General features: G+C 34.4%; 1 protein-coding gene and 1 non-coding gene across 2 annotated transcripts; one reads left to right on the top strand and one right to left on the bottom strand.

Annotated features, from left to right (window-relative positions):
* The first annotated feature begins 17,710 nt into the window (after positions 1-17,710).
* LOC132300786 (uncharacterized) lies at positions 17,711-22,097 on the top strand. The gene is made up of 3 exons (XM_059798026.1): positions 17,711-17,759; positions 18,605-21,228; positions 21,388-22,097. The coding sequence occupies exon 2, from the start codon at positions 18,715-18,717 to the stop codon at positions 19,375-19,377; it is 663 nt and encodes a 220-aa protein (XP_059654009.1). The 5' UTR covers positions 17,711-17,759; positions 18,605-18,714; the 3' UTR covers positions 19,378-21,228; positions 21,388-22,097.
* TRNAD-AUC (transfer RNA aspartic acid (anticodon AUC)) lies at positions 21,136-21,210 on the bottom strand. The gene has a single exon. It is a non-coding gene; the product is annotated as a tRNA-Asp (tRNA).
* Positions 22,098-26,669: the final 4,572 nt, after the last annotated feature.

Genomic DNA, 26,669 nt, shown 5'->3' with positions numbered 1-26,669 from the left:
ACTTAATTTAATGTTATGATGCATGATATATGATTTAAGTTAATTTAAAGATGTGTATATACTTTAAAATCAATATGAGAACACTCTGGGACATAGTTGGTAAGCTTTGAACCTTCAACAATGGAGGTTGGAAGTAACAGAGCCATCAGAGAAGAAGAAGATGGTCTGCCGCGGAGGTTCGATTGACCGGTTTATATTTCGGTCGATCGAAGTGGTTCAGAGGAGTAGGACAAGTTGGTGTTTTAGCCAACCGAATTGGGTATTTCGGCCGACCGAAATAGTTGAATCGGCCGACCGGTTTGGTACTTCGGTCGACCGGTTTGTCACTGGAACTGGAATTTTGGGATTTTTGGCATACTGTTCATATCTTTATGATTACTGGAACCTGTTTTAATAATTTAAAATGATTAATTAGATTCATGAAGGATTGGGAAAGTATGATTAATATTAATATGCTAATGATAAGAACAACATATACTTTAATTTGATATATATATTGTTGATGGAGGATCTAACTGTTTAACCTTAATCTAGCAAGGTTCATGATGTTTATATGATTTAAACATGTATTGTTAGCATATTATGATCTTATACATGACTAATTTATATTATGCTCATCTTTGGATATAAATTGATGTAATATTATATTTATTTTCATCAATTGTGTATTGTGCGATGGAATGCACCAGTATGGGATGGTGGCATTCTAGGGACGGATTAACTTATTAGTTAAGTCCTACCTATTTTATGTAGAGAGATGGATTAACCACAAGAATGTTAAGTCCTACCTATATTTAAGTCAGGTCGACTGAACAAGTTGAATGACTTATAGAGGATAACTTTATACTAGATAGGATGATTACTGGATTATATATATATAATTATATGCCATGATATGAGCTTGAGTCTCAGGATCAGTGGTTAAAGGGCATATATTGTCAGGGATGTGTAGCTAGATATAGTGTAGTTGTGTACCCTAGTAGGTCTAGGTATTCATGCCCACTATATGTGCATTTTTACATGTTACCTACTATTCGGGTTGAGACATTCCTATAGTCTAGTGAGGTTCCTTTAGTGTGTATATATACATATACGGACTATATAGTTATTGTTGAATTGACTAATATGTATACGTGTATCGGGTCTCTGTTTGAGATGTAGTAGATTAGAACTTGTTCGTGGGCCTGACCCACTATTATTTTTCAAGTGTTCATCAAATCCAGCCATAGAAGTGGTTTGTGCTAAGCAGAGACTATCCATTCACTCTTCCGATTCGGCGTAGGAATCTTCCTTATGTTTTAGTATTTGGTTTCATTTTTATTTCATTATTTAGTTTTCAGTTGGATTATGGATAGGGGTCTACATGATGAATTCCCGAGTTGTAACGATATCAGATATTTTGGATATTGTTATTTGGAGGTTTATTTAATGATTTTAGTTAAGGAATTATTATTTAGTTTTTTTTTTCCTCTTATTTATCTATTCTTAATTCTTTTTGTACTCAATGCTTATTTATATACTTAATTGTCTGGTATCCCCTCGGATCTGTGCTCGGACTTGATCATTCGTGACTCTAGAATCGAGGGGTATCACATACTAATGATGGTTTTTTGATCCAAAAATAATGAGAAAAATATGTATTTATAAAATTACTGTTTAATTATTTTATAAGTTGGCCAATTTTGGGGAAAATATGTGTATATTACATAAGGGGTATTGAGGGTATTTCATACTCTTTAATTTTTTTTTTTTTTACCTTTTTTTAAATGTTAATTATAAGGGCTACTTTTGTAAATGCATAATGAAGTCAACCGGAAAGCTACCGGAAGTGACTGCCAGGGAGCAATTTGCACGCTTTTGATAGTGTTGGTACTGACTCGCACACTTTTGTAGTTCAAGGGGGTAAAATGCTGATTTTTGATAATTGAGTGGGTTTTATTTTTTATTTATTTATTTTTTTTTTTTGTCATGCTTTGTTCCTTGATTTTTTATTTTATTTTTACATTGTGCCCTTTTTGAATTTAAATTCTGACTCTACCCTTATATATATATATATATATATATATATATATATATATATATTTTACACAAGCTTTTCATGTGTTAGTTTAAAAATGACATGATTGTCATTTGTCAAAACTGATGAAGCATGGGCTCAAAGAAGTGTTACCAAGTGAAAGCCAAATCTTTTTGGAGGGAGACCCAAGTTATTTTAAAAAGAAACCCTATATTGAGATATATTATCTTTTATTTTCACTGATTTATTTATTTTTATTGTGATAAAAACTTACACGTGCCTTCGTAAACTGTTAATCTTTTATTTTAAAACTTGAAAAAATAACACTATGAAAGTTATTCACAATTTATCTATTAAGAGCCCCCTAAAAAAGGATTACTCTCACTTTAAAATATGAGCACAAACCATAACTCATGGAGTAATAATAATTCTTTAAGAAAAAAATAGTAAAATTATTAACTGATTTATTTCATGATAAAAACTAGAAAGGGGGAAAAAAACATAATCAAACATAACTAAACTTTTGAGACAATATTTCAAGCAAATAAGGGAAAATAGCTTTACTTTAGTGCTTTGGACATGTTGATTTGGCATGTGGTGGTGTTTTTTTAAAGTTGATTTCTTTTTGGGATTTTCGTCATTAGGAGGTCCATACCTCACTAAACGGAGACCATTCAATTCACTTTACAATGCAAAAGTAATGAATTTTGTTGCCTTGAAATTTTTAGGGGGGAAAAGGTTAGTGATTTTGCATTTTTTATATTCAGTTCTCCTTAAAGTTTATCATATCCTCTCAACTTTGTACACAAAATTCAACTTTTCAAGGAAAATGTTGTCCCTTTCTCTCATTTGTTTATTTGGTGGCTCAGCAATCAAGATGAATCATGTCTAAGTAAATGCATATATTTGTTCAAGATGGAATGCTTTGTACAGTCCTCTCCATTGGATGAGAAAGACTAAAATAAAAAGACATTATATTAAGACAATATTAGCGCATAAGTGACTAGCATGTGCAATAGAAGAAACTGCAAATTTATTATTAAGTCATTGTTACTGTCTCATGCGTATAATATTGGCTCTTTTCAATTTGTGGGCTTGCGTATGGTCCCCCTATTTTTAGAGGTTTAGCTCCCATACTATCTGTCAAGACTTACCTTATAGTGTAGATATTTTGCTTTGCATCCTCACTGTACTCATTGCTCCCCAGACATTGTGGAACATTATTGTTAGGGCACAACAGTAGCATATTTTCATCACACAATGAGGTTCATTTATTTTATAATTTTTATTTTATTATATTAAACTATATGTTATAAGAAATTATATATATAGATTATTATTTTATAATAATAATTATATATACTCATTGCTCCCCAGACATTGTGGAACATTATTGTTGGGGCACAACAGTAGCATATTTTCATCACACAATGAGGTTCATTTATTTTATAATTTTTATTTTATTATATTAAACTATATGTTATAAGAAATTATATATATAGATTATTATTTTATAATAATAATTTTATATATATATATATATATATATATATATTTAATCATCATATTTTAACTTAATATTTAAATAATAATATTATAATATATAGTATAATTAGACCATATTTTTGGACAATAATCTTAAAATAGATACTGCTTATACTATAGTTTAATTATTTAAATATTGTTGTTATTTTATTTCTATAAATTTGACTATGGTCTGTATATTTAATATATAACAGACGAATGACAATTATAAGTACTACTATGCCTAATGTTCCCGTCAGTCATGGGGAGAAGCCCGAAAAATTTAATGGGGCGGAGTTTAAAAGGTGGTAACAAAAAATGATGTTTTATTTTATAACACTGAATCTAAGCAAATACCTAACTGAGACTGCCCCAGTGCTAGATGAGGGCGAGACTGATATTATCAAGTTAGGAGCTGTTGATGCATGGAAGCATGGAGACTTTCTATGCAAGAACTACATCCTTAATGGATTATACAATACTTTATATACTGTGTACAGTCCAATAAATACTACTAAAGAGCTCTGGGAGTCACTAGACAAGAAGTATAAAACAGAGGATGCTGGCTTGAAGAAGTTCGTGGTCGGACGATTTCTGGACTTTAAAATGATAGACTCCAAGATAGTCATGAGCCAAGTGCAGGAACTCTAGCTGATCCTACATGAGATACATGCTGAGAAGATGACTTTGAGTGAATCTTTTCAAGTAGCTTCAATCATTGAAAAGCTACCACCTACTTGGAAAGATTTCAAAAACTACTTGAAGCATAAGCGTAAGGAAATGGGGCTCGAAGACCTGATTGTCAGGCTTAGAATTGAAAAAGAAAACCACACATCTAAAAGAAAGCCAGGAATTCTTCAATGGTGTCAAAGGCAAATGTAGTGGAAGTTAGACAGAAAAATAAGAAGATGAAGCACTTTGGAGAAGGTCCCAGCCAAGAAAACTGCAAGAGGTTCACTGGGAAATGCTTCATATGCGGCAAGCTAAGATACCGAGCTAAAGACTGTCGTAGTCGTAAAGCACAACATAACTCCAAGAAAAAGACCACTAAAGTGCACATTGCCGAGGAAGATAAGCCGATAGCTGATGTGTCAGAGCTAAATCTTTCAGCTGTGGTATCTGAAATCAACCTTGTGAGCAACAATAGAGAATGGTGGGTGGACATAAGAGCTGATCGTCATATTTGCTCTGAAAAGAGGATGTTCACTACCTATGAAGTTATAGATAATGAAGAACAACTCTACATGGGGAACTCTTCTACTGCAAAAGTTGAAGGACAAGGAAAGATCAAGCTACTAATGACCTCAGGAAAAGAGCTCACTCTTAATAATGTGTTGCATATACCAGACATCAGGAAGAACTTGGTCTCTAGGTCACTCCTAAGTAAGAATGGGTTCAAGCTAGTCTTTGTATCTGACAAGTTTGTGTTGACTAAGAATAGGGTGTATGTGGGCAAAGGGTATTTAAGTAATGAACTATTCAAGTTCAATGTAATGACTGTTATACCAAAAGCTATTAATAATAATAATAAAGCTAATGTTTCTTCTGCTTATATGATTGAGTCATCTGATGTGTGACATGGTAGGTTAGGACATGTTAATTATGATACGATTCGTAGATTAATTAACATGGATTCTATACCTAAATTTAGTATTGATTTAAATAAAAAATGTCAAACATGTGTAGAAGCAAAACTGACTAAAACCTCATTTCATTCTATAGAACAAAGTACTGAACCTCTAACATTAATTCACAGTGATATCTGTGACTTTAAATCTGTGCCAACCAAAGGTGGAAAAAAAAGTATTTTATTACTTTTATTGATGATTGCATAAGATACTATTATGTATACTTGTTAAGAAGTAAAGATGAAGCCTTGAAAATGTTTAAACATTAAAAGAATGAGGTTGAGAATCAACTTGGCAAAAAGATAAAGGTGTTTAGAAGTGATAGAGGTGGTGAATACGAAGCATCATTTGCTAACATTTGTTCAGAATATGGTATTATTCACCAAACTACCGCTCCTTATTCACATCAACAGAACGGTGTTGCTGAACGCAAAAGCCGTACCTTAAAAGAAATGATGAATGCTATTTTGATAAGTTCTAGTTTAACCCAGAATTTGTGGGGGGAAACTTTGCTTTCTGCTAATTATATTATCAACAAAATACCTCAAAAGAAAACAAATGTGACACCTTATGAATTATGAAAAGGTCAAAAACCTTCCTATAAATTCTTAAAAGTGTGGGGGTGTTTAGCTAAGGTTGCGGTTCTTACTTCTAAGAAAGTTAAGATAAAACCAAAAACCTTTTATGGTATTTTCATAGGCTATGCACAGAATAGTAGTGCATATCGTTTCTTTGTACATAAATTAGACATTCATAACATCCATGTCAATACAATTATTGAGTCAAGGAATGCTTGTTTCTTTGAGGATATATTTCCTTATAAAAATCCTCTTAAAAGAAATCATGATATTGTTAATAGCAATATACAAGAGAATATAGACCAAGAGTCTATAGATGATGAAAATAAGGAAGAATCTAGACGTAATAAAAGAGCTAGAACGTCTAAGTCATTTGGTCCTGATTTTCTGACATATATATTGGAGAATGAGCCATAAAGCTATAAGGAAGCTATGTCTTCTCCTGAAGCTCCTTTATGGAAAGAAGCCATAAATAGTGAAATTGAATCCATCTTGTAAAATCATACTTGGGAGCTGGTAAATCTTCCTCCTGATACTAAACCTTTAGGGTATAAGTGGATTTTCAAGAGGAAGATAAAGCTTGATAGTTTCAATTGATAAATATAAAACCATGCTTGTTGCAAAGGGATATAGGCAAAAGAAAGGCTTAGATTATTTTGATACATATTCACTGGTCATAAGAATAACATCCATTAGATTGTTACTTGCTATTACAGCATTGCAAAATTAAGAAAAACATCAAATGAATGTTAAGACTTCATTCTTGAATGGTGAATTAGAGGAGGAAATCTATATGGAACAACTTGAAGGTTTTATAGTTCTAGGAAAAGAAAAGAAGGTGTGCAAGCTTGTAAAATCCTTATATGAATTGAAATAAGTACTTAAACAATGGCATGAAAAATTTGGAAAAGTAATGTTGTCAAATAGTTTTAGAATTAATGAGTGTGATAAATGTTTTTATGTGAAAAATACTCAAAATGGATATGTCATTGTGTGTCTATATGTGGATGATATGTTAATAATGGTTAGTAATGATGTTATAATCAAAACTACTAAAAGATGTTAACCAAAATTTTGATATGAAAGATTTAGGTATAACTGATGTCATACTAGGAATCAAGATTTCTAGAACATTAGATGGTCTAGTATTATCTCAATATCACTATATTGAGAAAATATTAGAAAAGTTTAATAAAGGAGATAGTAGTCTTGTAAAGACTCCTGTTGATGTAAATCTTCATTTATCGAAAAATACTGGTCCTAACATATCACAACTTGAGTATTCTCGCATTATAGGAAGCTTAATGTATTTTATAAATTGCACATGACCAGACATAGCATACTCAGTTAATAAATTGAGTAGATATACAAGCAATCCAGGAAAAAACCATTGGACTGCAATAATCAGAGTTCTAAGGTATTTAAGATATACCATAAGTTATGGATTACATTATTTTAGATATCCAGCAGTACTTGAAGGTTACAGTGATGCTACTTGGATATTAGATATGAAGGATTCTAAATCTACAAGTGACTATGTCTTTACTATTAGAGGAGGTGTCATATCTTGGAAATCTTCAAAACAGACTTGTATTGCCAGATCCACTATGGAATATAAATTTATTGTTTTAGATAAAGCTGGTGAAGAAGCTGAGTGGCTTCATAATTTCTTAGAAGATATTCCAAATTGGCCTAAACCTGTGCCCGCTATATGTATATATTGCGATAGTCAATCAACAATTGGAAGGGCACAAAGTAATATGTATAACGGTAAATCTCGACATATACGTTAATAACATAATACCGTTAGACAATTGCTCTCAATTGTGATAATCTCAATAGATTATATAAGGTCAAAAGATAATTTAGCGGATTCGTTTACAAAAGGTTTGACAAGAGAGCAAGTGTATAGTTCATCTAGGGGAATGTGATTAAAGCCAAAAGCTAACGAATCATCTTAATGGAAACCCAACCTAGTTGACTAGAGATCCCAAGATCTAGGTTCAAAGAGACATCATAAATTCTGAATGGCTAACCAAAAGCACTGGGAAGATTTAATCTTCTACCCATTTCTATGATGAGATAGTACTACCTACAGCGATGATTAGGATAAGCTATGCTTTTAATGACTATTATACTTTAAAAATTCAAGTGGGTTATAGTAGGATACTCTTAACAAGAAGTCACCTATATGAGTGTGAAGTGGGGCCGCTTCTATGAGAACTTCTAAGGCTAAGTTTCTAGAGCACTCATGAATACCAGGAGTTGTTTAGGGCCATATGAACACAACCATGAGAATCGACTTTGTGCTGGAAGGAACTGTGTATTTGCTATTGTTTTGGTTTACATCAACGGCTGAACAGTTCAAGACATCATGTTCACTAGTTAGCCAGTAAATCCAATAGTAATACACTAGAGAAGGTTCAAGGCCAAAAGCTACTTATCCTAATGCAATTACTTTTTAATAGTACTCTCTCTAGTGTCTGTATCTTTTTCATTTGCAATTTACGCAAATTTCCATGCATGTGAGGGATTGTTGGAAATAGGGGCATTAAAACCATAAACTTTGGATGAGATTTAGAATAGATTCTGCAAAGAATTGTTTGCGGATCTATAGACGAGCGCGTTCCTCTCCGTAAGGAGATGAACGTGGTATATTTACTTTCTCAAATCTGTTTCCGAGTAAATGAGAAATTAGCTCTAAAGTGAGGTGTTTGATAAACCTAAATGGGTTTGCAATATGTGGGAAATGCTTATCCCACATTAGAACAATATTAAAACCATTTGAAGAATAAATAAGTCTAGTATGGGATTTGGGTTTGGGCCCGAGGGCATCCAAGTTTTTAAGAGGGGGAGGACCTAAACAAGCTTGGGTCAGAACCAACTACCACACACCGCCGCGCCGCTTGCCCGACCCGGCCCGTCCGTGCTTGGGCTGGGGCTTGATTGTGAAATATGTTTAATTTTTTATTAAACGAAATTAGGCTTGTGTGTTGCATTTTAGTTTTATTTTGCTGGGCTTATTCAAATAAGTGAAATTGGGCCTATGGTTTAATATTTACTGGGCTGGGCTGGTTTTAATTTAATTAAATTAAAAATCAGTTTCCAATTTCTTTTCAAAAGGGTTACACCCATTCTGTTTAAACTGAACCATTGCATTCAGTTTTTACCTTTACCACCTAACCTGAACCATCACAACCCATGTAGGTGATGGTTCAAGCCACCCGAAAAGGCACCATGATGCCTACATAAACCCCCCCTTGGGTTCATTTCATAACACACCAAAATTTAGAGAACTCTTATCTTCTTCTGAATTTTCTTCTTCCTCTTTCTCTCTCTAGTCTGTGGGTTCGAGCCCTAGTCTGTGGGTTCGAGTTCGAGTCCGAGTTTGAGTCTGAGTTCGAGTCAGAGAGTACTACACCGAGTTGGTTTGCCTATTCCTTGGTTTGCAGTGCAACTATCGAAGGAAGACAAATCGTTGTATCCTGGGAAATAGACGCCACTGAGTCTGTTAGCACTATAGCGGGGCGAATCTATCTTAACGACATATAATCAAATTATAGCCTCGACTTTTAATCAGGTTCATTTCTTTTATAGTTTTAATTTTATTATATTAAAGTATTTGTTATAAGAAATTATATATATACAAAATAATAATCTATATATATATTTAATCATCATATTTTAACATAATATTTAAATAAATAATACTATAGTATATGGTATAATTAGACCATATTTTTGGACAACACAATGTTCTAATGACTTTGAGGGGGATGAATAGGTCAACTTGCTTGATTTTTGTGATTGATTAAATTTCTCACAACAGTTAACAGCTGCTCATCCACAATCACAAAATATGAATAGTAAAGTAAAGTTTACTAGGATTTTAACGTGGAAACCCTTGTTGGAAGAAATCCGACCAATCGGGATGAAAACCACGGAGACTCTCGCAGTCACAAGTGAAACAATCTCTTATCTTCGAGGCAAAGTATAGTAGACTCTAACTAAGCCTCACACCCACTCTGCTCTACCAAGAACTAGTTGTTGAACGTCTTCGGCTTTATGACTCCATGTCTAAACTCTCTCGACTTCAGACTTACTCCTCAATCATTGTAGAAGGGTTCTGAAAGAACATGAACACTTCGCGAATGCTATGCCCCCTTTATAGCTAAATTGAATCCTCATTCCTTCAAATTCATAATTTGTTAAGGCAAAAGAAATCCATACTGCTTGTAATGACCCTCACCCTAGCCAGACATAATATTGTCAACTTTTGGCTCCCCCGGACCAGAGACTTCCTAGGGGGTCACCTATCCTAGCACTACTCTAGGTCAAACACGCTTAACACTGGAGTTCTGGTGGGTTCAAGGCCATCACGGCTTAAAAATGTGTTGTGTCATAGAAGGGTGATAAATCTATATATAGCACTTGCCCCATTGACACTCAGACGATGCGGGATTGTGCACTTGTTACTCGCCCTGTGTAGTAGCCTACTAGTGCCACCTGCACACGCTCACACACACCCGCCCACAAGGTCGCCACAATCACCCCCTTTTTGGGGCTTAACGTCCCCATTGGCCACACTTTAAAGGGGGTGATTGTGGCGACCTCATGGGCGGGTATGTCGTGGGTGGGTCTAAGGCACTGGTAGGCTACCACACTGGGCAAGTTACGGATGCACAATCCCACATCGTCTGGGTAAGGAAAAGGTGAAGTGCTTATATTTAGGTATGTCACTTCAATTGGTATGAGGCCTTTTGGAGTAAAACCCAAAAGTAAAACCGTGCGGGCTCAAGCCCAAAGTGGACAATATCATACTATGTGGTGGAGTGGGTCGTTACAAATAGTATCAGAGCCTGATCCAGCTGAAAGTGTGGCCAACGAGGACGTTGGGCCCCAAAGGGGGGTGATTGTGGTGACCTTATGGGCGGGTGTGCCATGGGCGGGTGCGAAGTACTGGTAGGCTACTATACTGGGCGAGTTACGGGTGCACAATCCCACATCACCTGAGTAAGAGAAAGGTAAAGTGCTTATATGTAGGTGTGTCACTTCAATTGGTATGAGGCCTTTTGGGGTAAAACCTAAAAGCAAAACCGTGCAGGCTCAGACCTAAAGCAGACAATATCATACTATGTTGTGGAATGGATCATTACACTATATTTAAGTGTGTGTGCTCTAAAAAATAAAAAAATTCTATTTTTAAAAAAATCCTTCCAAAAAGCTTCAATAACAATGTAAAAGATAACTCTAGATTTTTCCAATTGAAGTGATCAACTCTTTCTAGGATCGAAGTTTAAGAGAGGTATATATATTCAAGAGAGTCCCAAAATATATTTAGAAGACCTTTTAAAATCGTACTTGGACTTCCCAAGAGGTTTGGTATAAAAAGGAAAATTAAGTGTTACTGAAATATAAAATTCCTTAGCTAGATGGGAGAGTGCACTTGTTGGACTAAGTTGGACTGGTCAGACTTTTCCAATCTGCAAAGAATGGGGATTCCGAGAAGTGTGGTTGGTCCAACAAATATGCGATCGGTCGGACTTTGACAGATTACGACAGTGAACTCTTACTACCTACGGGCTAAGTATGAACAGTCTGAAAAAAAGTACGATCAGTCCGAAAAAAAGTGCGACTAGTCGGACTTGTCCAGATTACAACACTTAAAAGCAAAATCCGAAGTGTAGTTTTGCTCGACCCTAAATAAAGATCACACGCAACCTCACTCCTATACCCATGCTAACTGATGTTCCATTCAATCAAACGTTATGAGGCACATGTAAATTAACTTCGACGATGAATACCCTAGATAAACCGAAAATTACAACTCACTCATCAAGTTTTGACTACGTATTTTTCCATTACAATAATATATCACACATGTTTGACTAGTCAGACTCTTCCAAAATAGTATCATTCCACAAAATTTGAGACATACTCCAAAAGTTACATGTGTTTGACGTGCTTGAGTAAGACAAAGGTCAAGGATAAGACCCAATATATTATCACTAACCAGAGAGGTATTAGAGCATCCGGTGTGGGCAACACAAGTTATCTATCTACTTTTTAAAAAGTAGAGTGCCACGTAAGCTAAAAAGTAATGATGTGGTACTAGATTTTTTTTAATCCATATGTACCATGATGTGGAACCTAATTATCTCATTCTCTATTTATTATTTTATTAATTTATCTCATCCATATCTGCCTTTTGCTTTTTTCCCTTCAGTCAGATTGATTAAACAAAGGAGACAAAAAATAGAGTGTTCTCCAAAGGCTTCTCTATATGTGGACAAAGGCTTAGACAATGATTGTAGATCCCACAAGACAGATACTTCACTTCTCTCATCATACCGTCGACTTCTCTTTCTCAACTGACACAGATATACTTTAAAGAGAGTGCTACCCGAATGCTCTTGGAGGGGGAGAAACAAGTTACACTGTTGACAACATTTGATGGCCTACAGCCATATATAGAAAGGATTGGTGACAGAGAAAATGCACATCAATCCAGACTAGGTCTTAATTCTTTTATTTTACCAATGAAAAGAAACAGCTAGCACTTATATCATATTCTAATCAACTGAGTAGACAGAAACAAAAATTAAATGTTGTGTACTATTGTTGAAACATGATGATTTTGTTGCTCCAAAGGAGAGCTTTGAGATATTCTAAAATTTTGGTGTAATGGATTAATTTTATTGGCAGACTTTATAGTTAGCTTCATCTTCTTACACCATGTCTACTTAATATTTTGGGAAAATTACATATAAATGGAGTTAAAGTTTCATATTTACTTAGAGACTGAGTCAAAATTCCATATTTTTCTAAAATGGATTGCTGAGGTGGCACATGGTTTTTTACTGTTTAGAAAATTGTGGTGCCTAAAATGCCCTTCCCTAACAAAAAAGTAGTACCTTCAGTTCAAAAAAGTAGTACCTTCAGTTCAAAAAAGTAGTACCTTCGAAGAAAAAGTAGTACCTTCGCGGGTGTTTAAAAAACATGGTACCTGGACACCAAAAAGTAGTACCTTCAGTTCAAAAAAGTAGTACCTTCGAAGAAAAAGTAGTACCTTCGCGGAAGGGTATTTTAGGCACCACAATTTCTAAACAGTAAAAAACCATGTGCCACCTCAGCAATCCATTTTAGGGAAATATGGAACTTTGACTCAGCCTCTAAGTAAATATGAAACTTTGACTCCATTTATATGTAATTTTCCCTAATATTTTCCAGCCAAGAGGCTTCGTGAGGTCCAAGTCAGGCTATAAAAAGAGCAGTTACAACATGTGAAATAGGTGTTATCCAGGAGCGGACAAACAGAGCTTCATTTGGTTGGCAGAGCTAAAGTAAAATTAATTTTGTTTTAAAAAGTTCTAAATTGTAATACTTTTTTAGTTCCTAAATGACCCAAAAGAAAAAAAAAGAAAAGAAAAGAAAAGAAAATAGTGCTAGTTAATTTTCTTATTAAAAGAGTTAATATTGATCCAATATGTTCTAGAAGTTCCGGTTTGGAAAGAAAAACTATGAAACACATATTTCACAAATGTCCTAAAGCAATGAACGTCTATACCCTGGTGAAATGTTGGATAAATCTGGTAAAAGATTGGTGCAAGATAGCTAATGCAAATCAACTCGCAGGTGTAGATGCAAGGGCGGATTCAGGATTGTTGATTGGGATGGGCTAATTTAGGATTGGGTTAATTATGGGTGGGCTAATTTTTTTTTTTTTTTTTTTTTGGGGCTAGGCTGAAAGTAGTGTAGTAAAAAAAAAAAAAAAATTATTTTGGGGTGGGCTGAAGCCCACCTTCGCCCAGCCCTCCCTCCGCCCTTGTGTAGATGTGTATGTGTGAAGGAACGATTTTTGAAACGATAATTAAAATTTTAAAGAAAAGATAATACAAATTGAAACGATTTTTGTTTAAGTGTGTTTTTAGTGTATATTTTTAAGTGCATATCTACAAATAAATAATATGAGAAAAATAAATAAAGGGAAAATTAGTTAACTGCCATAAATGAAGTTGTCAATTATGGAGATATTTTAAGATGAATTATACCATGTTATATAATATATCTCTCATTTATTTATATATTTATTTTATTCTTTGCCCAAAATCTCTAGTCTTGTAATTTTATTGTCAAAAGAGTGAGGACTTTATTTATTAACAAGTACAAAGAAAACTTAAATATTTAAGTTAATTTTAAATTAATTTTTAAAAATCAGATTGAAAAAAATATATATATCAAACTAACTTCGAGCATAAAATAGAAAAGAATTTTTTTTTTAAATTACCATTCCCATCACCATCCAAATTAATTCATAACAATCACACTAGGGAAGGGAAAAAAAAAAAAAAAAGATCCAAACATAAACTCAAAAGCATAAAACAAAAAGGAAAAAGAAAATAAACAAATTACCATTTCCATGGAGTTTAATGGTTCACGAAGTTTTAATAGTTATTCAATATTTTTTTATGCTAACAAGATCATTAAACTCTGTTAGAAAAGTTAATACAAAATAAAAAAAGAGTTTAATAGTTATTCAATATTTTTTATGCTAACAAGATCATTCAACTATGTTAGAGAAAGTTAATACAAAATAGAAAAAGAGTTTAGAAAAGCAGGAAACAAAAGAAAGAAAAAAAAAAGAGGGTTAACAAAAAAACTGAAGATACCAAAAATGTTAATTGGGAAATAGGGAAAGACAAAAATATCTTAGCATAACTGAAAATAGTAGTCGTGATATTTGAGAAAAATAATTATTAATTTTTAAAATTAAGATTAGAGGTGCCATTTCTTTTAAAATTGACGTGCTATTGTATAAAATTGGAGTGCGAATGTTGCCTCCCACAAATAATTTATATATGTATATCTATATAAATAGAGTTTTTATTAATTAAATTTAAATTTTATAAAGTAAGAAGATCATTCAACTCTGTTAGAAAAGTTAATACAAAATAAAAAAGAGTTTAATAGTTATTCAATATTTTTTATGCGAACAAGATCATTCAACTATGTTAGAGAAAGTTAATACAAAATAGAAAAAAAGTCTAGAAAAGCGGGAAACAAAAGAAAGAAAAAAAAAAGGGGGGGTTAACAAAAAAACTGAAGATACCAAAAATGTTAATTGGGAAATAGGGAAAGACAAAAATATCTTAGCATAACTGAAAATAGTAATTGTGGTATCTGAGAAAAATAATTATTAATTTTTAAAATTAAGATTAGAGGTGTCATTTCTTTTAAAATTGAAGTGCAATCATATAAAATTGGAGTGCCGAATGTTGCCTCCCACAAAAAATTTATATATGTATATATATATAAATAGAGTTTTTATTAAATTTATATTTTATAAAGTAAGACCAAAACTTTGACGGATCACAACTAACTTCTTTTGCAAACTACCTTTAATTATCATAGATTGGTTACTATAAATGTGAATTTATAAACAACAATGCTTAGGTCCAACCTGATTGGATGAACTGCTGATGGGGCCCAATAGATCTAAATTAAGTGTCTAAAAATAAAAATTAGGATTTAAAATACATGTTCAAAAACAAAAGTTAGACAATATTTAATTTAATTTTATATTTAATTTTAACACTTGGTGTAATTTTATTGGACCACCACATTAATAAGTTAGATGAAATACACCCAATGTGAATTAGACCCTAGCATTGTTCATTTATAAATTTTTGAAGGGCCACTTTAAATTTTCTATGCGTAATCATCAGATTCACCACTAATAACTATAAATAATTACCATGAATAAAATTTTAAGAAAATTTTGTAGGGAAAGCTGTCATTTCATAAATACGTAGACGTGGGATTGAGCCATTTGCTAAATGACAATGAAGGATCCATAGGTAAGAATCCCACTTATACAGTGTCTAAACTATCCTCGTGATGAGCTGAGGTGATGGGGTGGCAATCTAAACATCTCAAACATGACGTGATGTACGTGAATTTGAATTTGACTTAATTATATTTATGTGTTAATTGGAGATACGATAATTAAATGTGTTTGTGTTTACATTTGACCCGTTAATTCATTTATAACTTGATTAATTTATTTAATTAAATCTATTGTACTTCAGTCGATCGAACTGAGAGCTCTTTTTTCTCTTTTTTCTCTTTTTTCTTGGCTCATTTCGGCAGATCGATGCTCTATTTCGGTCACTATAACACAAGTGTATACAAAGATACAATCGTGTATCAATCACGCATAATACAATTTTTAATATACTTCGCCCAAATTCTCTAAGCTTTTACGACCACGAAAAGAAAACTTTGGCTATTATGAATCAAGAAGGATGTTACAAGTCTGAGAATGAACTCTACCCATCCCATAGACATGTGGACACGTGGCACTGTGGATATACATAGAATCATCATTCTGGAAATTAGTTGCTTGAAAATGAAGCTTATAAATGGAGAGGTTGAGGACTCCATTAGGGGTCCGTAACAAACTTCACAACGCCTTACACTTGAAGTAATTCTTTTTTGCGAATAAAATAAATATATGTACATAACCCTTTTTTGGTCAAACAAATGTAAAATCATTAGCATATCCACTATAGTTGCTTTTGCTTTAGAACCCAACCATCGAATTGGAGTTCATTGCTCGAAAACTGTTGGATTTTTCCTCTTGTGTGGTATTGTTTAGTTAAATGATCGATTCATTATGTCTAGGAACCCATTATCTTTATTATTAATAAATTAATCCATCTCCTCTCTTTATCAGTTTGTCATGATTAGGAATGATTTAAGTTTGAATGGAAGTAGATAACAAAAAATAAAAATAAAATAAAAATGCACGTTGTTATATTCTTTTCTTTTAATTTTCCATTCCCAGGTTTGTTTATAGTGTACACAAAAAAGCATAAAACAAAAGTAGGGGTCTCCTCGCCACAGTCGAGGTTCTTTGTAATCAGATTTCGTCTTGTTTTTTGAGAGTTGTGAATTTTGGTTTTCTCCTTTGGTGGGAGTCTTGATCTGGTTTCTTTTGCATCGGTTCGTTTTCTTCTTTTTTCTCTCTTTTGGTTCATCGAGCTGTTCGGATCCAGTTCTTTTGCTCGGCGTTGGGAGTGTGTTGTTGTATGTGTGGTGGTTGGGTGGGTGTCGTGCTATATTGTTGTTTGGTTCTCTTTCTCACAGTAGTTTGGGTGTTCAATAGGTTGTTAGACTGTTAGTGGTCTCGTTGGGGTTTACAGTAGTTTGGTTATCTTAGCTGTGAGGGTTTCTGTTAGGGTGGGTGTTTGTGTTACTGGCTAATCGGTGGGTATGTCTTTTGTTGGGGGTTACTCTTGGATCTGAGTTGTTTTGGGGGAATGGATTATCTTGTGGATTTTTTGGTGGTGTAATTTCCCTTTGCATTTTGTTGATGTAATCCTGTGTTTTGGGGTTCTTGGTCGTTCTATTTTGTACTGTTCTACTGCGATCTGGAGATAGATTTATGTTTATCAGGGATACTATATGCTTTGCTATTCATTTCGGTTGTCTGGGTCAGTTGAGATGGCGGGTCGGCGGGGTGCGTTGTTTACTGGTCAGTCTATTGGTTCTTGGGGCCGATTGTTTCTGAAACACTTTTTCTGGAGTTTCTCTTTTGGGGGTTTTCGGAGATGGGAGGAAGATCTATTGTTTCGGACCAATCTGCCACCGTCCGGCGCCTACAGTGCTTCTGCTTTGGTGATCGAGGCTTTCTGGAAGAGTCGGCTTTTGAGGTCAACTTTTGGTCCTTCGGCTGATTCTTCTGTGACATCATGGATGACGTCAGTTCCAGGTTTTATCATGGTTGAATTTTGGGTTGAGATCGGCCCGCTTCTGCCGCGCATAATCAAGAATGTTGGGGGCTTCGATTGGGCATTGCAGAGTTTTATCTTTTTGGGTACGTTTGCTCCGGTTGAAGCTTACCTGACTTCATGGCTAAAGTCAGTTCATAGTCCTATCAAAGTTGAATTTTGGGTTATGGTGGGCCAGCTACTACAACACGTAATTACTTATGCTGGCGGTTTCTATTTGGTAATGAAGATTTTTTTTTCTTTCTGGGTATGCTTTCTCTTTTTTCTATATTTAATTATTTATTTTCCTTCCTGACGTACGTGGCTGAGACTGTGTGGCGTATTGAATATGTTTCTATCTTTGGCATAGTGGGTTGCCTTTTCATAGTCGAGGTTGCTGTTAGTTGTGATTCACGCGGTTGCTTATCTATTCACTAACTTTCCTTTTCTTCTTTTTGAGACGTACTATCATAAGTTATATTACACTTCTTGTTGGGCCGTGAGGTCTCAGTGGTGGGTTTTTGTATGTTTTGTGTTTTTCTGATGGGCTCTTGTTTGGGTGATGGAGATGGATCATACTATAGTTGCTCAGTTCCAAGGAATGACACTGACCCAAAAAGAGAAGGAGCTCATTCTGCTGTCGGTTGATGATAGCCCAGAGTGACTAGTTTCGTCGTTCCAGTCTTTTTGGGAAGGTGTGGGCCTCAAAGACTACAACCTTAGTAGGGGCTAAGTTTACCTTTGGTAAAGCTTTTTTTAACAAATTGTGGCTCAAAGATAAATAACAAGAGTCTCTAACAAAGCAGTTGCAAGTGTTTAAAGTGGCGCGTAATTTGTTTTAGTTGATTATCCCTGATGCCAGTATTCGACAGCGCATTATTGCTGGCTGTCCATGGCTCTTTGATGGGCACCTTGTGGAACTTAGGGAGTGGGAGGAGGGTCTGCTATGTTCGGATAAACCTTTTCAATTTTCTCCCTTCTAGATCTAACTCCTTGATGTTTAGGCCAACCTTTTGCTTGAGAAGGTCGGGCAAAGGATTGGTAGTACCTTTGGTCGGTGTTTGAAAGTGCAGTTACGTGATAAAGGTTTGGGCGATAACAAAGAAGAAGTGGTAGCTGACAGCCGTGTTCTTCGTCTTCAAGTTGAGCTGGATATCACAAAACCGTGTAGGCGCCATATTCTTTTAACGGATCCGATGGGAGTGGAGTCTTGGGTGCAAGTACGGTATGAGAAAATTTCAACTTTTTACTTTGCTTGTGACATAATTGGACACCATTGGAAATCTTGTACGACTGGGGCTTCCTTGGAACCTGGGGATCTCATGGAGTATGGGAGTTGGTTGGGGGTGGAAGGCTTTATAGGGAAAGACCTTTGGAACACAGATCGTGAGGCGGTTGATTTAGGAGATGGGAATGGAAAAAATTGGTTATATGTGGAAGATGAGGATGTTGATGGTGAGGATGTTTCTGAGGGGTCTAAGTCCTTTTCTGGGATGCGTCAGTTTCATGCCTGGACTCCTGATTCCCGTGGTCTGGTAGATAGGCCAGCTCTAGGTCCGGGGTTCCATCCGAGAGGTTCATCCGTTAATGTTGTGGTTGCTTTGTCTAGTGTTGATGGACAGTCTAAATTGGGTGATGGAGATGGTATTGGTGCGTGTTCTTTTGGAGACGAGGTTCTTAATAGCGGGATTGCTATGCGTGAACAAGGTATAGGGAGTAGTAAGGGTGATTGTAGGTTTGATGGGCTTGCTCCTTCGTTGGAAGGATGTATCATCCCTAGTTCTTCATCACAGAGCCATATGGCGTCAGTGCAAAATGAGGAAATTATGGCTTCTGATCTTATTACTGATGAGCGCTGAAAAGTGCGCATTTAAATCCCTTAAACTTGAGTATTTTAGGATTTTATTTTCTCTTATTTTTCTGTTTTAGTATTTATTTGTATTTTTGTCTATTTTAAGTCAATAAAGTTAAAATGGGCTAAAAATGGTTTCTTAAGGCCTTTTTGGAGTCAAACCAAGTGTTGGTGAGAATCTGGAGCAAAAGGAGGCTGATTTGGAGCAAAAAGAGGCTGATGCTGAAAAATTGCCAAGTGAGATCGATTAGAGATCGTCGAACCAACTCTAATCGATCGAAGAAAAGTGAGATCGATCGAACCCAGATCGATCGAAGAAAAGTTGGATCGATCGAAAATGTGCTGGCAGTGAGCTGTCTTATTCCTGCTCGCCCAAACTCCATCGATCACATAGTTGCGGGATTAGATATTTTTTGGGGCTATATTTCTGACTTAATGACTAAGAAAAGGACCTTATATTTAAAGGGAATTGAACCATTTTGTAAATAAGTTTTTATCATTTTACTTTTACATTGTAATTTTTATTTTCTCTCTCTAGAAAAGTTAGAGATTAGAGTTAGAAGAAAAGAGAAGAGTGGAGGCTCCAATAACACATCTCAACATCTACACACTCTATTTAGAATTCAACAAAGAAGAAGAGAAAGAAGATGGAGTCATGTTTGGGGATTGCCCTTGAGAGTTCCAAGATCACATCTACCTCCTCTATGATTGGCTAGACTTCTCTTTGGGGCTTGGATGAGCCCCAAGTTTGTAATTTAAACCTTTATCTTTTTCATTCTTTTTGGGAAATAATATCTTGTGATTAATGTTCTAGCCTTGTGAATTTAATGAATCTTGGTATATTTCTATGATTTTTATGGTTTAATTTTTCCTACTAATTTTCTAGTTTATTTACATGTCTTTGTGTGATTAAATTGGGAATTATGTCTCACATGATTCATATGGTTTAATTCTTCCTATTGATTCTCTTTGTGATTACATGTTGTCTTATGTGTGATTATTTGGGAATTGATCTCTACACTAGTTTTTCTATATTAATTGCATGTCTATGTGTGGTTGATTGAGAATCTAGTGATGGTTAGGCATGGGTTTTATTAGATGGGTATGTCAATTAGTTTGATGGATTATTCTTATGCTTGATGGGTTGTTCTATAATTTAATTCATGTTTGTAGGTAGGTAGACAATCTATATTTGATTCGATATTCCATGGCTTATTATTGCAAATTCTATGATTCTTTAGATTGATGTGTGCTACAATTGTGACTAGTTTGATGGGTCATGCTTAGAATTGATGGGCTATTCTACACTTAGTTTATTTGTTGGTTAGGTAGACAATATATTATTGAATTTGATGATCCATGCTTAATATTGCAATTGGTAGTCGCATTTTGTTCACAAGAATATTTTCCCCAAATTAGTTGAAAGTGTGTGGTTTGGTGAACAAGCTTGGTGGTAATTCCAATAGACCCCAAGACCTCACTTCTCATCTCTTAAATCCCTATCTCAACTTAGTTTATTTAATTGCATTTCAATTAATTGAATTTTAGTGTAATCAAATAATCAATCTCTTCTTTGCAATCTTGTGATCCACTAGAGTCGAAGTTAAATTCCAACACGTATAATCCCTTGGGACGATTCCTACTCACTTTTGCTACGTTAGAAGTAGTGGTTTTTATAAATTTAAACTTGACCTAAAAGATCTTTCTTGAACCGCACATTTACTACATTATTTTGGCGTATACAAGCGGCCTTGTCAAATTTTGGCGCTGTTGCCGGGGATCGAACCCGGGTCACCCGCGTGATAGGCGGGAATACTCACCACTATACTACAACGATCGCAATAATTAGGTATGACAGGTGGGGATTAAATTCCTATGTGTTTAGCAATATTTAAGTTTAGGGGTATGATGAGCGCTGAAAAGTGCGCATTTAAACCCCTTAAGCTTACGTATTTAAGGACCTTTATCTATCTTATTTTCCCGTTTTAGACTAATTTCGTGTTATTTCCTTTTTCAGGTCAATAAAGTTAAAACGGGCTAAAAATGGTTTCTTAAGGCCTTTTTGGAGTCAAACTAAGTGTTGGTGAGAATCTGGAGCAAAAAGAGGCTGATGCAGAAAAACTGCCATGTGAGATCGATCTAACCAACTCTGATTGATTGAAGAAAAGTGAAATCGATCGAAGAAAAGTTGGATCGATCGAAAACGTGCTGGCAGTGAGCTGTCTTATTCCCGCGCGCCCGAACTCCACCTATCACATAGTTGCGGGACTAGATATTTTTGGGGCTATATTTCTGACTCAATGACTAAGAAAAGGATCTTGTATTTAAAGGGAATTGAACCATTTTGTAAATAAGCTTTTTATCATTTTACTTTTACATTGTAATTTTTATTCTCTCTCTCTAGAAAAGTTAGAGATTAGGGTTAGAAGAAAAGAGAAGAGTGGAGGCTCCAAGAACACATTTCAACATCTATACACACTCTCTTTCTCTAGAATTCAACAAAGAAGAAGAGGAAGAAGATGGAGCCATGTTTGGGGATTGCCCTTGAGGGTTCCAAGATCACATCTACCTCCTCCATGATTGGCTAGACTTCTCCTTGGGGCTTGGATGAGCCCCAACTTTGTAATTTAAACCTCCATCTTTTTCATACTTTTTGGGAAGTAATATCTTGTGATTAGTGTTCTAGCCTTGTGAATTTAATGAATCTTGATATATTTCTATGATTTATATGGTTTAATTCTTCCAATTAATTCTGTAGTTTATTTACATGTCTATATGTGATTAAATTGGAAATTATGTCTTACATGATTTATATAGATTAATTCTATCTATTGATTCTCTATATGATTGTATGTTGTCTTATGTGTAATTATTTGAGAATTGATCTCTACACTAATTTTTCTATATTAATTATATGTCTATGTGTGGTTGATTGAGAATCTAGTGATGGCTAGACATGGTTTTTATTAGATGAGCTTGTCAATTAATTTGATGGATTATACTTATGCTTGATGGGTTATTCTACAATTTAATTCATGCTTGTAGGTAAGTAGACAATCTATACTTAATTTGATATTCCATGGTCTATTATTGCAAATTTCATGATTCTCTAGATTAATGTGTGCTACAATTGTGACTAGTTTGATGGGTCATGCTTAGATTTGATGGATTGATTTGTACTTAGATTATTTGTTGATTAAGTAGACAATTCATACATGAATTTGATGGTCCATGCTTAATTTTGTAATCGGTAGTCGCATTTTGTTCACAAGAATGTTTTCCCCAAATTAGTTGAAAGTGTGTGATTTGGTGAACAAGCTTGGTGACAATTCCAATAGACCCCAAGACCTCACTTCTCATCTCTTAAATCCCCATCTCAACTTAGTTTTATTTTACTTGCATTTTAATTAATTATTTTCTAGAGTAATAAACCAATCTCTCCTTGCAATCAATTGATACATTAGAGTTAAAGTTAAATACCAACACGTATAATCTCTTGGGGCGATTCCTACTCACTCTTGCTACGTTAGTAGTAGTGTGGTAGTGGTTTTTTATAAATTTAAACTTGACCAAAAAGGCTTTTCTTGAATCACACATTCACTACATTATTTTGGTGTATACAAGCGGCATGGTCAAATTTTGGTGCCGTTGCCGGGGATTAACGGTTTTGTTGGAATTAAACTAGACAATAGTGTTCATTTGATTGCTTGTATTTTTATTTTATTTTCCACTGCATATTATTTTCTCTTGTTCTCATTATTATTTGTTCATTTAGGTACTTGACTACAAGAAAGGCAAACTTTGAAACTTGAAGCAATCATTGGAACTTAAAGCTAGGATTGGAGTTAAAGTTGCTTAAAAACCTTTGTGAGCATTTTTTGAAAATCTCATAGTTTAATTGTTTTACTTCTTTGTATGCTTATGATAGCCCTTGTTGAGGCTAATTTCATTGCTTTAATTTTTGTCCAAGGATCGGCCCGTGTGGAGGCCATTATTTTTTGTATTTGGATTTTAATTGTGAATGGAGGGATTCTTTGATTCAAGTTTGGGGGGGGGTGTTACCTTATGCTCCTCCATCATATTTTAATCCTCATGAGATTGAGTCCAATTTATTTCAACATGCATCATCTTATTATGGACTTGATCACTCTTTTGATCCTCCCTATGACTATTACCCTCCCCCACCATTTTATGATGAATCAGCTTCACCATCTTTTAGGTACTCACCCGGATTTGAAGAAAAAATGTTAGCTTTACTTGATGTGCATATTTCACAAAACTCCACTTATTAATTCTCATTTTCAAACTTTAGTCACGCTTGAAGCTCAAGTTGAACAAATTGCAAGTACTCTTTCTCGTCAAGAGGAGGAGGAAGAGGCAAATGAAAAAATGGCAAGAACTTCAATTTATGTAGATGAGGATGATGAGAGTGAAGAGGAGGATGAGATAAGTGAGCTAATGCCTAGCACTATATCTTGTATAGAGGAGGAAGTGGTAAATGAGTTAATGGCTAATCCAATAGAGCATAATATGATTAATGAGGACTTTCCTTGTTTTGATTATGATTTTATCTCGACCATTGCTACTTTAGAGAGTGAGGAGATGTTGACCACTATAGAGGTAGGAGAGGAGGAGGAGGGTTAATAAGGATGTTTCATATCCAGTTTTTTGATTCTTTTGGTTAGTGAGTTAACCCAACATCTTGCTAGAGACGTTAAACACTAGTGTTCGTAGAGTTTTAAAACTCTATTCGTCCCTCATTTCTTTTTATTTTTCATTCTTGTGTACATTCTTCCATCTATTTTTCAATCTCCATTCTTGTTACCATCATTGGGGTTTAGCATAGGATTTTCTACACTTTTATCTCAAAATTAGGCATTTGGTGCCAATTCGATAGATCACAAGTGTCCCTTCGATCGATCGAACTTCTCTGCGGTTAGTTCTCTGCATAAATCAGTTCTGTGTGTATCGTGCAAACTTTCTTCTAGATCGATTCAATTATTTCTCGATCAATCCAGTTATCCCTTCGATCAATCTCAGTTCTATACTTCGAAATTTTTTGAATTTTTGCATATTTCAGATCTCTGTGTATCGTTCGAAGTTGTTTGCAGGTTTTTACATCTTGGATCGATCGGTCGATCATCCTTAGATTGATCACAGCTTTGCCCCTTTGACTTTTTGACTTTCTCTTCTTTCGATTTTTATTTTATTTTATTTTTCATTTTCTTTTACTTTTGTTATTTTCTTTTATTTTATTTACTTACTTTTCTTTTGTGAAAAAAAAAAAAATCTCTTTCTTTACATTATTTATTTCCTTTCATTCTTACTTCTTGCTTTGTTATTTACTTGTCAACTAGGAAAAAAAAAAATATTTACTTGTCTTTTTATCTTTGTTTGTGTACATATTTGTTTTCTCTAAAAAATTTTTTGCATTCTTTATTTCATTGCATTTTCATTTATTATATTTTTATTTCTTTGCATTTTATAGTGTGTGTGTACATACTTGTTATGTCATAAAAAAATGAAAAAAAAAAAAATATTTTTATTTTTTTGTTCTTGCATTCTTTCTTACTTTTTGTTTTTCATTTCTTGCATTGTACATATTCTTTCATTTCATTTTACATTCTTTATTTTTCTTTTTGCATTTTGTTTATGTATTTTATTTTTTGTTTTTCTTGTATTTTGTATATACTTGCTTTTATAAAAAGAAAAATATAAAAACTTTTCACCGTTGTGCCTTTATGTGTAGTCATGCTACTTTCATGCTTTAGCTAGGGCTTGATCTCATATCTCTCTTTCATCTTGTGTTATATTGCCTTAGAATGCATGATTTGATTATTCTTATCCGATTTGATATTTGATGTGAGTTTGCTAGTGTGGTTATTCAAATATGTTGTTGATTCCAAGTTTGGGAGAGACCCTTTTCAAATTGAATCATTGCCGAGCTTCATGTCTTTTCCACCACGGTATATTCTTTCCATCTTTTCCATTGTTCTCATTGCACATTAAGGACAATGTGCAATTTAAGTTTGTGAGTAAGGTGGCTTTGTTGCATTCTACTTAAGTTTGAGACTTAATTACATGGTTGAGATTGGAGATCCATGTTAGCTATGATTTTGATCTTTTGAGAACTATATTGCCTAAAATTTAAAAATTGCTTGACTTGAGAGTCCAATACTCCTTGTATACCTTGTGGATGCCATTTAGGAGTAAATTTTTCGAAAGATTGATATCTTGCTTGCATCTATGGTCCACATCATCCTGATTTTGTGATTGTTTTGAGATTCACTATAGGATTCTACACTAACACAGGCGCACACTAGCATTCATTTGTGGGCTACATGATTTCTTGATTATTGAATTGGTTATATCCCAGTTGGGTTAGTAGTGCATTGAAAGCTTTCATTCTTGATAAAGGTGGATAACAAACCCTTTTCATTGAGTAGTCGGGATTCTATCCTCATCAAGTACTGAATTTCTCGTGCCGAAAGGTGGAGGGCCTAAACTCTACTTTAAAAAAAAAAAAAAAAAAAAAAGAAGTTGCAAAAGTAATAAAAAGTGAGGACTTCTCCGAAAAGGTGAGAAGTGGGAAAGGATTAGATGGAGGTTGTTTTGATTTGTAACCTAGTTGATTTGAGCTTGTAAGTCCTTAGGAGTGTTTAAACACCTAGTACCCTAAAATCGTCTGGTTTGGGAGTCATTGACCTAACGCTTAACCTCATAAATCGCTAGAAAGCTTAATAGAGCAACACATTGCACCTTGCTTCCATATTTGATTCTCTAGGATAGTAGTAAAAAAAAAAAAAAAAAAAAAAAAAAAAAAAAAAAAAAATATCGAGTGAAAAGAATAAACACACCTAGATGAATAAAGCTTTAATAAAAGGTTCACTCTTTGTCTTGATGATCGGTACTAGATTTGTGTACTAGTTTGAGGGTAAGGATGTGATCATTTCTTTAGTTGGCTTAGATAGCAACATATTTGATGCTGGTCTACTAAAAAAGGATTCTAGAGTTGTTTTGATTTTGCATGATTATTTTTTTGATATGTGGAGGACCATACTTGATTGCTTGATGTTGAAATTTTGGGATACTGCTTGGAAATGGTTGAAAAATTGCATATTTGAGTAGTTTTTTTCCCAATGCTTGCTTGTAATATTGGTGCCTCTTTTGTGAGAATGAGCTTAATGTTTGTTGGTAGCATTTCTGTAAACCCTCACGAGACTTCACTCGTCCACTAGAGGTAACCTAGGGGTTTAAAAGGCTTGTTACAGGTGCTAAATGCAATTGTGTTCCCTACGA

This window comes from Cornus florida, unplaced genomic scaffold (genome assembly GCF_030987335.1).
Source record: "Cornus florida cultivar Cherokee Brave unplaced genomic scaffold, ASM3098733v1 CherokeeBrave_3.0.0_Hap2_Chr03, whole genome shotgun sequence".
Classification (NCBI taxonomy): domain Eukaryota; kingdom Viridiplantae; phylum Streptophyta; class Magnoliopsida; order Cornales; family Cornaceae; genus Cornus; species Cornus florida.
Note: the sequence above shows the minus strand (reverse complement) of the source record. Positions and strands in the feature narration are given on the sequence as shown.